We start from the raw sequence: 14525 nt of genomic DNA, 5'->3' as shown, positions 1-14525 counted from the left end.
ATAAAAATTATTTTCTCACTATATAAATAAAGCGCAAACACGTTGCGATGGAGCGCAAAATAGATTCTTGAAATGTATTATGTTTATGTTTATATTTATGTTTTATTGTATTTTTTTTCATTAATATTTTCACAATTACAACTACAACTACAACTACAACCACCTCTACAGTCACCAATACATTGACTTTAGCATTGTTAGTTGCTACTAAGGCAAACATAAGGAGGGTAAGAAATGGAAGTGCCCGACAACACCATAATGGATGAGACCGCTAGCAATTTTGCCAAGGTCAAGCTTACCCCGGACCAACTTGCAAGGCAGAGAAAGAAGATTGAAAAGGATAAACGAAGAAAAATATACGATGATCAGCAAATCCAAGGTACAAACAATTCATCAATAGTTTCTAAACGAAGTGTTGAGAAATTGTATTTCCCCGAACTTAATCCAGAATTAGGATCATGGTTTGAACATTTTGTGAAGGACTCGACTACGGGGAAGAGAAAATGGAAAAGACGGTCCCCTGCGATCAACCGTGGATATTGGATCAGAATGGAGAGTATACGTGGTGTGTTGATGCGAATATTGAAATTGAACTTGGGACGTAAGATTAATGTGATTAACTTAGGATGTGGTTTTGATCCACTACCATTTCAATTGTTGAATATTCCCAAAGAGGGCCATGATTTGAATTTCATTGATGTTGACTACCCCGATTTGGTTGAAGAAAAGTTGAGACTAATTGACGCATCACAAGAGATTTGTGATTTGATTGGAGGTAGACAAGACGTAAATGGTTACAAGATTTATACAGATCGGTATAAACTACTTGGGTGTAATTTGAATGAGGCTAACAATTATGACGCTTTTATAAAAAGTTTGGAAAAGGAGAAAACCAATGTGGTAAATATATTTATTGCTGAAGTCTCGTTGGCTTATATGAAACCAGAGCCAGCCAATGCAGTGATTGAGAAAAGTTCCAAAGTTCCCAATAGTCATTTTATTATTTTGGAGCAAATTATGCCGGATGGTCCAAATAGTGCATTTGCAACAAAGATGCTTTACCATTTTGAGCATTTGCGAAGTCCCATTCAGTGCGTCCGTTCATATCCAACAAAGATGGAGCAACATGCACGGTTTAAAAGAATGTATAAGCATGTCGAGATTAAAAATTTGTTAGAAAATTGGTACGAATTGGTTCCCAACGATACGAAGCGGAAGCTTGCACAGATTGAAGAGTTTGATGAATGGGAAGAGTTTATCATTTTCTGTCAGCATTATGTAGTTGTCCATGCAACAAATTGTGATGGTGAAGCTCAAGGGAAGGTCAATGGTATTGTGCAGTTGGTCTATAAACATGATAGTCTCCATGATGATTTAATCTATGAAAAGTTTCAAGTTGATAAAAATGTTGAATTTAGTCATGATTTGAGGTTTAGCAATGACGGCGAGAAGGAAGAGCTTTTGCAACTAAAGTTTCTCGCTGTAGCGCAATTAAATGGCACTGTTTACATCAATGGTGGGTTGAAGCAAACGAGAGTGGATGATACGTTAAAGTTGGATTATCAATCTGCCTCTATTGAGAAGATGGATTATCAATCTGCCTCTATTGAGAAGACGGATGTTGGTTGTTCTTTTAGTGAACACGATGGTGATGGGGATGATGGAGCAATAAAAAGTGTACCATCTCCTAGGGTTTGTCATACATTGACACAAGTTGGTGGACAGTTGTTTTTGGTTGGTGGACGCACACGGCCGGGTGACTATAAAGATGAAATATATCTGTTTGATGGGTCACGATGGCATCTTGTTGCCAATCTTCCATCACCTCGTTCGAGACATGCTTCGGTAAAAATTTCGTCATCGGAACTATTGATTTTTGGTGGTGAATATAGTCGAGATGGGGACTATGAAAAAGATAGCAAAGACAATTTTGCAGATGAGGCAAGTACAAGAAGAGAAAAAAGTAGCAACTTTGTAATCTTCAATACTGAGTCTCGCCAATTTGAAAATGTGCAAGTAAAATTAGCAGGAGAAGGTGAAAAATTTGAAAAATTTGAAAGAGTTGAAAATTTGTTGAGCAGTACTCTTGTTTATGATATCGAGAGCAATATTGGTTACATATACGGTGGAATGAGCGATGGTTTTATCCCAATTGTTAATGACAAATTATACCAATTTTCTCTTGCAAGAGATGTTGAACAAGAAAATGGGACGTGTACTATACATTTAAAGACTGTGACTCAACATGTCTTGTTTTCGCGGATCGGGAGTCAAGCCAGAGTCATTAAGGATTCGACATGCAAAAATAATCAGTATTTTGACCATAATAATGATCATTATGACACGCTGCACAAATTGTTGATTGTGGGCGGAGTCTCACCCAGAACCATCTTTACAAGTCTGACAAATGTCATGACTTTCAATTTAAAGAGTTTGCAATTTGAGTCTGTCTCGATCCCTGAATCCATTGTAACTTCACATCCGCCCATTTTCATTGGCTTTGGATTAGTTGATGTGCAACACGAACTTGATCATGGTGAAAGTCGTGGGTGCTGCTTGGTTGTTGGTGGTGGAGCAGTTTGTTATTCTTTTGGAAGTTGCTATAACCAAATTTATAGATTGGAATATTGATTGAGTTGAATATGGCACCGGCTAAAGAGGTAGAAGAAGTAGCCGAGGTGTGTGTATGTGTGACAAATGTTGTGTAATCACGTGACTAGAAAATTGAAATAATTTCGGCATTGTAGACATTGTAGAAGTAAGCGACATTGAAACAAGTGCACAATCCCGCGTTGTAGTTTTCGCTTTCGTTTTTTATTTTTTTATTTGTTTTGCATCATTCGATTTCTAAAGTTGGTCGGGTTATTATGTAAGCAAAGTGGTCCAAAAAAGCACTGGGGTTCACCAAACTGCAAAAATAAAAATTGAAAAATTTGGAACAGATTAAACTAACAAAAAAAAAAGTTGAAAAAAAGGATCTCAACTAACCCTACCATCAACGCCGTACATGCAATTGTTTTCTTTGCAAAAAAATGTTTAAGGACTGTTTTTTTTTCTTACTTAATATTATTATTTTTCCTCTGCCAAATATCTTACACTATTTAGCTTACTCAAGGAACCGGTTTGTTCTTCTTTATTTCCTCAACTCCACATCGTTAACCAGGAGCAAGGCGCCACATTCCGAGGTTGTGCAACTCTGCCCGTATCAAACACATAAGCATGTTGAGTTGTGATGTGTGTGCGGTGCGTGAAGCGTGGGACGTAAGCGTTGGGGCGAGGTGCCTATGTACATCGTTCATTGTAAGTTTCAAAACTTGCTTGGTATCTCCTACGTAGTTTTGATTTGTTCATAACTAATTTAACCAATTACTAAGAAAGAAAGAAAGAAAAAAAAAAGAAGTAGAAAAAGAGAGGAAATCATTATCTTCACAGTATAGTGCAAAGTGTATAATTGAAAAGGCGATGAGACACTCGATATAAAGCTATTTAAGTTGAAGTTGGTTCATTATCAGATGACAAATGGCCTTTACAAGTTGGAGAGAAAGAAAAAGAAAAAGAAAGAAAGAAAGAAAGAAAAAGAATAAAAACGAAAAAAGAAATAGGGGGGAGAGGGGAGAGAAAATATGTTGGATTAGTTTGGTTTCAAAAAAATCTCAAAGCTGGTCTCGACTCATTAGCTGTAGCTCTCACGTCGAGCCTTTGTTTTCTTTTTTTTTGGCATTTTCTTCATCATTATTGGTTGTTTATGCAATTTATTTACGAAAGGAGAGTTTATAAATGCGGAGATTATATGATGATCAGACTAGAGGTCTCGACCTTACAACAAACACAACCATATCTCATAACTGTATAGGTAAGAACAAGTAGAGGCAGAAATAGAGACAAAAACAAGAGGTACAAGCAAGAGGCAAAGGCAAGAGGCAAAGGCAAGAGCACAATCCTATTAAATCTCTCAAACACTAATATTTCAGACTACAAATCATTGAAAAGAAAAAAAAAGAAGAAGGAAACCACTATCTTCATCATAGTTGTTTTACCGGGTGATGTGGAAGTTGAAGTATGTATATATGTGCTCCTAATAAACCCGAGATTAATGTTGTGATTAAAGGTGTTTTCACCATGCACGGTTATGGTCTTTTAAGTCCTTGATTGGATCGGTGTTTTGCTTAACATCCCTTGGTTGTTGTATGTATTTTATCATATTTAATGGTGTTTTTTTTTTGTAGTCTATTTTTATCTCCGAGGAAAAATCGAGGCTCGTCATTTTCCCTTTGTGTTGAAACAAGTGCATGATGATGCACAAGAGTACAAGCAATGATGACCTCTACATAAGATTATATTTACAAGTGGAACCACAGCTTCCCATTTCCAATCCTCCTATTTTTTATTGCTCTTCTATCGATTTCTTCATTTGTTTGTTTTTTGTAAAGTATAATTATGTCACTTGATACATATACTCAGGCTGTCTTGATTAAGAACTACATCTGTAGATTAAACTGATGGCACTTTACTTACCAAAGTTTTTCTTTCTTTATCCCTTTAAATCTTATACCAACTAACTTGAACCTCCCCTCCCTTCCCGCTAGTTGCTTTTTTTCATTTTTCTTTCTTTCCATTTCTTTTTCTTTCTTTTTAACAATAGAAAAGAAAGCTTACTTTTGTTGGGATGGAAAGTTTGTGAGGAGAGTTGTCACTGAATTATTTTTTGTATTTTTGTATATATAAATATATATATATTGGAGGGGGGTGGTGGGAAGAAGGGGAAATTACACTTATAAAAAGACTCCATCTTATTTTACATTTGATAATACTTCTCTCCCTTGAAGAGCCCAAGCATGTTTTCTCGGTCAATATTCAACATGGTTTATTTTATTTTCAAACTACATAAAGAAGGAAAAGAAGGAAAGGAAGATTTTGGGAACAGCCTTCAAAAGCCACCAACTTTCTTACCTTTAGTTAATTGCTCAAGATGCGTTATTTTCATCCACTCTTGAGGAAGCAAAGATGGACTTATTGCTTGAGAAACCCAAAAAAAATAAAATAAATAATAAAAATAAAATAAAAATAAAATAAAATAAAACATACTTGTGATCAAGCCCAACTGTTTTATTAATGCTTTTTTTTTGCTTTTCTTTTTTTGGTAGAGTGATGGGAAAGGGGAGGGTGGTGTGCAAGTGAAGAGAATGGTGTGAGGAGGATACTTTAATATGAAAAGAAAAAACTAAGGAAAGGGAGGGAGGGAGAAAGGGAGGGGGGTAAGGAGGATAAAAGGGAATTAGTAGACCCAAACCACTCTGTCTCACTCCCTTGCTTCTCCATGCTTTTCCCTCTTCCTCCCTTTATCCTTTATCCTTTTTCCTTTATCCTTTAGTTTTAAATTTTCTTTATTTCAAGAAAAGCTTTCTGTATTGTTGGAACTCACTGACAACATACCCATCATGATGAGTATTATAACAACAGTAACAATAATAATAACAACAGTAACAATAATTATAAATATATATATATATAGAGGAATTGAAATTCTCAAGTAAAATTAAAGTCACTTTTCTCTGTTTGATGAGTCTTTCAAAAATTACTTATAACTCACCTGATCCCTATTAATGTCTCTACCCGTTAATTTTTGATTATTTGTCTTTATTTTTTATCTACATGGAATAATAAAATCGTATTACTAATACCAAAGATTAAACAACAAATAACAGAATAAGGGATTAAAAGAAAACAGACATAAAGGAATTAAAAAAAAAATTAGTGAAGCACACGAAGTCGGCATTAAACCACTTTTCTAACCACTATATCAAGTACTGTTACCTTAACAAAAAGACAAGACAAGACAAAACGAAACGAAACGAAAACCCCAAAAAAAAAAAAGAAGAAGAAGAAGAAGAACCGGAAAGAAAGGATATTGGTAAAGTCTTGTTGGGAAATAACCGCTTAAATCTGTTTGTTTTTTTTTTAACAAAAAAAAAAAAATTAAACAATTGAATAGAAATAGAGATACTTGCGCACAACAATAGCCAGCGCACCACACGGGTCCAATAACTTATCTCTATTGTATACAGCAACAAACCAAAGCTATCAACACTAGATGATCACTCTTTTTGAGTGGCAACTATTTACCTCATCATCATCATCATCATCACTATCACTATCATTATTGTAATTGTCTTCACTACTAAAAACACATGCATAAGCATTATGAGTCTACACACAGAGTCTACGAGTGGCATCAAATCTAGAGGTAGTCCGACACCAGCCGAGGTGATGTCGAAATTGTGCCACTACAACCACCACTATCACAGAAATGTGCGCGCTGGTAATATGCATAGTGACACAAACACAAGGGGCTCTGAATCTAAAACTAGATTTACTCCACCTCCTCATACCCCTATAGATAACAACAACAACCACAATAATACGCATTTCAGCAACCATAGTAAACCCACCACTTTAACTTTTAACGACAACCAAAGCAACAAAAAGAATTTTGACAACCACTATAACAACCCCAACCCCAACCTCAATCTCAAAAGGGCATCTGAAAAAGAAGCTACTAGTGCCACCAACCAAGACCTGCAACTGATGCAACTAAAGCACCTGAGGCACCTGAAACAACTTTGTCAGAAACATAGCGCACATGAGGAGTTACAACCAACACAAACTTCCAACTCTATACAATCACTTGAGACCCTTGAGCAACAGCAACAACCAAAAAATTTTGCTCCTCCAAGAACACAGCCATTAGTTGATATAAACTTGGTTTCTGACAAGGAAGAAGATAATGAACAGAACCATGTAGAGCAAGATGAGAATAAGCTAAATCAAGGAGAGCAAATAAACAATGGGCTTCTGCATCTCGTTGTTGCACCAAAGCCTGCTAGTTTCAACCAAATGCAGCAGAGACAAACACAATTGGCATCCACACCAGCATTGCCACACGAAAACAAAAAGAAACACCATAGAAGCCCTTCTTATACATACGATCTGAGCCTTTCATCTCCATTTTTTGGTCCCAAAAACATTTCATCATCGGCGGCAGCAGCACCAGCACCAGCACCAGCATCGACATCGACATCGACATCATCCACTGCTGCTTCTGCTTCTGCTTCTGGTGCTCAAAGCAACTTAAACATTAGTGACAAGCAAGATCCATTTTTACGTCGCTTATCAGAGGAAGAGTATGAAAACTTACCATTATCCATCAAGTTTATTCACAAACCATCGAGATCAAGAGATTTCTTTGCAAAATCAAATGATCCAACTAAAGCAAATAGCATTTTAAACAAGAAGATTACCTTAAATGACGATGAAAATAAGAAGACAATAAGAGGAAATGAAGTCAATGCTTCTCCAGGTGTATCTCCAAAATTATCACCTAAAGTGTCGCCCACTACCACTGGTGAAGATTCTCGGTCACCCAGAATTGAACAAGGTCATGGAAATGAAAATGACAACCACAATAATTCACTTGATTATTTCAATCACAAACCACAAGTGTCAAGAGAAGAGGAAGAAGAAGAAGAGGAGGAAGAAAAAGAAAAAGAAAACACTGTAAACCATCAGTTGAAGCATCAACAGATTCTGCCACCTATTATTTCAACATCGACATCAACTTCACCTACTCCAGCTACTAACTCCCCCAATATGAATCCGCTTTTATCTCCATTAAGCCAAGAATATCGTTTGGTGCGAAAAAAATCTGGTGAGTTGGTTAAGCCTTCATTAAAGAGTCCATCGATGTTTAACCTTGACCGGTTACAAGGTAGACCCAAATCTTTACCCGCAACACCAACCTATAAACAAGTACATTTTGGTGGTGCGACCAATGTCAAGTACTTTAAAAAGAAAGATACACCTTCGGCAATTTCAGCTTCAAATTCGCCACTAGCAAGCCCAGATAGTTCTACTTCATCTTCTACTTCATCAACAGATGATGAGTATGAAAATGAAGATTATGGAAATGACATTGACGATACCTTGATGCAACACCAACACCTTGGCCACCATCGTCATTTTCATTTACATAATTTCAGTCTTGGTGATACAAAGTACCCAAGCTCGTCTCCTGGAAACGGTGGGCTTGGATCTCTGAAAAGTGGACTCCAACCTACTTGGGAGTTGCAGTTGACTAATTTTCCACCACTATCCTATTTGCGCAGGATTGAACAACAAACACCAGTTTTCTTGGAAAGATTGTTTATTTCCGGTGATAAGAAGTATTTGATGGGACACATTGCAGTCCGCAACCTTGCGTTTGAGAAATTTCTTACTGTGCGCTACTCTGTAGATAACTGGATGACCATTATAGAGATACCAACAAAGTACACGCCTGATAAAATTGAAGTGTTGAAACAAAACAATTATGACCGATTTGTGTTTAAAATCCCATTAAACAATATGTTTAATAGCTTCAAGTACTCAAAGAATACGTCATCGACTGACTCATTGATGGATGACGAAGATGACGTTAATATTAGTAATGATGGAAGTGGTGCAGCTGGTTTTGCCTCTGAGGAAAGTGCATTTAGAAAAGTGAGGAAATACCAGCTCTGTATAAAGTACTATGCTCAGGGTGCTGAATTTTGGGATAATAATGATTACAAAAACTACGAAATTAAACTTATAAAATCAATCACTCCACCACCTGCTTCTCCTTCGCATTTGCAAAAACAAAAAGGTTCACGAAATCCTAGTAGCAAAAATTCAAAGATTCAAGAACACGCAAAGAAACCACGGTACTCTTCGTCATACCTTAAGAGAGTCATGTCAGATTCTGAGCTAGAATTACTGAATGGAAACAGTAATAATGCTGCCTCTGTCAACAACTCCAACAACTCCAACAACTTTGAACCTATGGCTTTTGAACAAGGATTTAATTCTATACCAAAATCACCTGGTTCAGATACCAGTGACTTTATAAATAACAATTACTATCTTTCATCGCCACTACTTTCGTCCATCTACAACAGCAATACCAAGTCATTGGATGGAAAATATCAGGATGTCGAAGAATACTTGAGAAGGAATGACAACTCTAGTAATGGAAAGAGTATTACGCATAATAATCAAAACCCAGAAAGTAAAAATATTATTAAGCCTCCAATACAATCACCATTACTCCCTGAACCCAAATACAAGACAAAATTTAGAGATCAATTGAATTTGGAACAAAGTGTCGAGTCAAATAACCCGCCGAATACCTCGACTGGATCTAATAATGAAAATAATTCTGGTGGAAGTAAGACCATTGCTGGTGGGTTGATGAATACCAAATCCTACAAGGAACTACTTGATAATTATTGTTTTTTTAGTACAGGCAGCGGTCCAGATAGCGGTGTGGGTACAGAGGAAAAGACGGGAATTGTTTCCCCCACGGCAAATGAAGATTTGAAAACAAGGGAACAACAAACTTTTACTGTTTCATCTTTCTTGGGTACTTGAAGCAAGAAAAAAAAAAGAATTGTTTTAAGAATAGAGAATGAGAATATGGAAAGACTCAAGAAAAATATTGCTTTTTTTTGGGTCTATATACCCTTTTATACATACATATATATATCATTAATCACTGGTTTGATTATATTGAGATTGAAATTGAAATTGAAATTGCTTATTTAGTTGTTTTTTTTTATTTTGCTTTTTGCTTTCTTCTTTGATTTCTATACTTATCATCACAGAAGTACTTACAAACAAGTGATTGGTCTATAATACTACGTACAAAGTTTGGAAGAAGGAAGCCAAGGTTGACGGATAGAAGGGAATTAAGAATAATAAAAAAATGTGGAAAGTTACTACCTTATTTGTGTAATAATTTTGGTTCACAGTTACAAAAACAGTGTGTCTCAAAACCTTTTTCCTTCTTTTCTTGACTGTCATTTTTTTTATAGATATAATACATCTCACCTCACCTCACCTCACCTCACCTCACCTCACCACACCACACCTCACCACACCATTTGTATGGGTCATCATCTTGACTCTAAAAAAGTTTAATATTTTTTCGCACGGCTCACGAGAAAATAGAAGTTTTGTGTAATGTAAAATTTGTTCGTGTTTAACGATCTTCAAGCATAGTGGAAACGGAATATCTACACTTTGGTATAATCACACGATTGGTGAATCTATAGAACTGAATAATAACCTTTAAATACCTAATATAAACCTAGTTTGAATTAATTTTGAAAAAAAAAAAAATAAAATAAGAAATAAAAGTTTTTTTTAATAAATAATACTTTCCCTCTTCTTCTAAACTTCTACTTTGACTTGCCTATTATGCTTCTCGTGTCTTCCCAGCTTGCTAGTCAAAACAATACATCTTTACTTCACCATTTTCCATGCCGCTCACAAATCGTGAATCACTCAAACCTACACATGAAACACTCGAACTGTTGCCAAAGCTGTGTAGGCACTTGCCGTTCTGTAAGTCCCACACTTTCACCATCCGATCGTGGGCGCCACTAACAATTCTAAAAGTATCGGCGGCAATGGACCATACACCTTCAATGTGGCCAAACTGGGTACGAATGCATTTACCAGTGGCTACATCCCATAATTTGATGGTATTGTCCAAAGAAGAAGTGAGAAGGTGTGTTGGATAGTTGACTGCGGGAGTAGTAGTATTGGTCGAAGCAGCTGTAGAAGCTAATGGAACTGGTGATGATGAAGATGACGAAGTTGAAGTTGAAGCTGAAACTGAAGCTGTAGTGGCTGACTCGCCAACTGCTTGGTCATCCTCGGTATCACTCACATCCTCAACAAGTTGGTCCTTGTATGTCAAAGGAATGACGCACTGCACTTGACCAATGTGGCCATTATTTTCCACTCCTCCAAAGATCTTGAGACATTGGTTCGTAGTTAAATCCCACATCCGTATTGTTGTGTCGTCGCTAGCACTGAAGATTGTATTTGATGCTGGATGTATCTTGACGCAATTAACCCAATCTGTGTGGCCGCGCAATGTATAGCATGTTCTTGAGTCGACATGCCATACACGGACCGTATGATCAGCCGACCCTGAAACAATAGACTTGTTTGAAAAATCAACACTAACCACGGCATCATCGTGTCCCCTATAGGTGGCAATGCATTGACCCGTGTGGTAATTCCACACTTTTATTGTTGAGTCTAATCCTCCAGTGATTAGCTTTTGATTGTCAAACACCAAGGATCTCACTCCCTTTGTGTGCCCTGTTAATGTCTTGACGCACTCTCCAGTTTCAATCTTCCAGATCTTGATTGTAGTATCGTATGAGCCTGTCATGAGATACTTTCTATTGAATTGCAAGCAAGTCACGCCATCGGTATGGCCGACAAAAGACTTCATAGAGTAAACTCCTTTCCTCCAGTTTTTCTCCAACTTGAACCGTTCAGAATAAACAGCTTTCCATGGACGTTTGCGGAGTAATGGTGAATGTACAGGTTTAGTCGTTGTTGAACTGCTGTTTGCTCTTGGTTTCTTGTGCAATGGTTCATCTTGTGACGATTGTGATGCACGGCGGCGCTGTGATGTATTGACACTAATATCTGCATTATTTGTGTTTGCGTTGTTGTTGCTATTGCTGTTGTTATTGTTTTGAGTAGTATTTCCTGAAACTTCTTGGCTCAATTGTGCTTCTCCTTCCGAAGTTCTCCTTATTGGCTTGATATCATCTTCGGTCATTTCTCTTGCTCTTTTCATATGCATCAATGGTAATCCCCATCCACAGTTTGGGCATTTCCGATCTATGTGCTGTTCACACATGTGGTGCCATACTCTATCGTCGTCAGCGAGACTCTTCCATTTTCTGGACACTTGAGCCGCATTGCAAAGACTGTTACAGTCCAAGTAACACAAGATTTTTAACGATATTTCCTGTGGTAAAATGGATATAAAGTCGATTTTGATCAATGATGACACTTCTTGTGAGATGAATGATAGTTGTGGGAAACAGCACTGTGTGAGCAAGCCTTGTAGGATCAACTGGCGATGGTGTACTGGTGCTGCACTAAAAATAGACCATACGTGGCTGATTGCTTGTTGGTCTCTGTGCGGGAGGTTTTCCAACTTGTTTTGTATTTGCTTCATTTTTCGTTCATCTGTTTGTTTGTTGCACAGTATATCAGGGTTGTGGCGGTAACAATAAGTGTGGAAATTGTCCTTTGGTATGAGGTTCTGATTGCTTATATGTTTGACTAGGAATGGTGTCACTACTGAGACATCTTGATGCGGAGTAACATTATTAGACAGCAGTGTTGCCTCAACGTCTACATCTGCCTCTGCCTCTGCATCTGCATCTGCATCTGCATCTCTATTGGCTCCTGGTATTAAACCCCTCGTTGTTGCATCTGCTGCTGCTGTTATTGCTGAGTTTATCTCATTTTCAGATTCAACAGAGTGAGCTGGTTCAGAAATGGATGTGATAATATGTGATGATCTAGTGTTAACTGAATACGAGTTGGATTCATGTGGATGCGATGTTACGTTTGTTGAGTCTGCAACAATGGTTGATTTGGTTGATGAGTGTGGTGGCAATGACAGCAGTCTATTAAATGACATATTATTATTGTTGTTGTTGTTGTTGTTGTTGTTGGAAGGTATTGCCGTGGATGTAGATACCAAATCACCCAAAGAGTTAGATGATGTAGATGACTGTTCTGGTAAGCAACTGTTATTCAAATCCATAATTCTTGTGTAATACAGTTATTGTTTTGTAAATGCCGTCGAAAAGAAATTGGAAAAGTAAAAGTTCAGAATAAGGAATATCGATATCTAAAGTGCTTTTGTTTGGTGGTTGTTCAAGTAGGTATATATATATATATATATATATATGTATAAGTGTATGTATATATATATAGGTATGTATAGTAATGCGAATGGCTAAGATGTACTTATATGTGTGACTTGTTATAATTTTCTTCTTTTTCTTTTCTTTTTTTTTCTTTTTCTTTTTTTTACTTCTGTTTCTTAAGGTCGTGTAATGGATAAAAGGAGGGGAGAAATGAGTTGCCGACCCGATAAAAAAAATTGAACAAGAGTAGATGGATTATATGTATACGTGTGTGTGTGTATATATATATATATATATATCTATTTGGCACGTACCAGTGGTTGATTGATAAATTTGTGAACTGTTGTGTTTTTTTGTATCTGTTGTCTCTACATTATATATATATGTATATCTACAAGTGTTTATTACTAAAGATGCAATTCGAACAATTTCACGTAGAATTTTGAGGGAATTTCATTTCTTCTTCCTCCCACAACTCGCCTCTTCAAATTTTACTTTTTTTTATTTTTTATTTTTATTTTTTTTTTTTTTGGTTTTTATTTTGCCTTCTCATCTCTCTCTCCAGGTCTGGCAACGTTTTTGCCAATGCGCAAAACTTGAAAGGCGGCGTCCACAGTAAAAAATATTTGACAATTGTGGCTTTCTTTGTGGATGATGGCGTGGAACCACATCCACACCATCATCCACATCTTCATTTACACACTTTACGATACAAATACTATGTAAAACCTAAACCAAAGAAGAAGTAACTTTAAAGAACCAACACCTTGTCGTCTCGAGAAGGTGAATACTAACAACTCTAGATGGTAGACGACATCGTCACTTTATATTCTTTTATTTATTATTTTCAAACGACTGGTCAATTAGTCAAGCTCAAAACATTCTCTCGTCTATTTGGTTGTTGTTACGATACAATACAATACAATACAATAATGTAAAGAGGGCAGAAAAAGGATCTTCTATTGGCATTTGCAATGGAGAGGAGCTACCAAAAAGGAATATTCTTTCGTGCCACACAAACACAAAGACATACACTTGTATAATATATATATACATAGTAACTCAAGTGTAGATACATTGATACAAACACAAACAGTTACTTCTATTTCAAAGCCGAGCCGAATGCTTTTTATGTTAGACACCCACACTTTACAATTAACTGGTAGCATAAGTTTCTACTTTTCCTTCTCAATATTCAATCTTCAATCTTCAATCGTTATCATCACCTAAAAACAAACTGTAAGATTAGACTTATGATTACTGACGTACACAACACATCCATCCACAATCTGTGGCGCCATATATCTTTATCTTATCTTATCTCAAGTCTTTTTATCTTCATCTGTATAAATCCACCACATAAAACCCACCATTTACAGAATAATCAATCACAAAATGGTTAGCTACTCCTAGTTTTATCAACCTCTTTTTTTTTTATTTTGGTTTTGCTTTGCATGCATCTGAAAAATATTCAAATCGTTATCGACTATTATACCTATTTCTTTGATCACTCAACTCACCTCAGGCGTTGACGATACAACATTGAAAAAGCTTTTAATAAGCGCTGTCAAATCTGATGCACAGTCTCAATCTATAACCAACGGCAAAAAAAAAAAAAAAATTATATATATATATATATGCATATACATATATATTCTTTGACGGAAAAAAAAATGTAATGTCACGTGATATTACATGAATAGAATAGCCATCATATATTATGTATATATAATACCAGAAAACCAGAAAACCAAAAGA

The 14525-nt window shown here is 36.4% G+C and overlaps 3 protein-coding genes across 3 annotated transcripts; 2 read left to right on the top strand and 1 right to left on the bottom strand. All coding sequences in view use genetic code 12, as the record gives it.

Annotated features, from left to right (window-relative positions):
- Nucleotides 1-234: 234 nt before the first annotated feature.
- On the top strand, nt 235-2798 carry PPM2 (tRNA methyltransferase ppm2; the record flags this gene model as incomplete). Its single annotated transcript, XM_001526514.2, has 2 exons — nt 235-2536; nt 2764-2798. 2 exons carry the CDS (start codon nt 235-237, stop codon nt 2796-2798), a joined length of 2337 nt encoding a protein of 778 aa, XP_001526564.2.
- A 3403-nt stretch (nt 2799-6201) lies between these two features.
- PVL30_001361 (uncharacterized protein) lies at nt 6202-9444 on the top strand (the record flags this gene model as incomplete). The annotated part of the gene is made up of 1 exon (XM_001526513.2): nt 6202-9444. One exon carries the CDS (start codon nt 6202-6204, stop codon nt 9442-9444), a length of 3243 nt encoding a protein of 1080 aa, XP_001526563.2.
- Nucleotides 9445-10297: 853 nt separating this feature from the next.
- PVL30_001360 (uncharacterized protein) lies at nt 10298-12661 on the bottom strand (the record flags this gene model as incomplete). The annotated part of the gene is made up of 1 exon (XM_001526512.2): nt 10298-12661. The coding sequence occupies one exon, from the start codon at nt 12659-12661 to the stop codon at nt 10298-10300; it is 2364 nt and encodes a 787-aa protein (XP_001526562.2).
- Nucleotides 12662-14525: the final 1864 nt, after the last annotated feature.

Source organism: Lodderomyces elongisporus, chromosome 2 (genome assembly GCF_030384665.1).
Source record: "Lodderomyces elongisporus chromosome 2, complete sequence".
NCBI lineage: Eukaryota > Fungi > Ascomycota > Pichiomycetes > Serinales > Debaryomycetaceae > Lodderomyces > Lodderomyces elongisporus.
The sequence above is the reverse complement of the archived record's forward strand: the minus strand, read 5'-3'. Positions and strand labels throughout refer to the sequence as shown.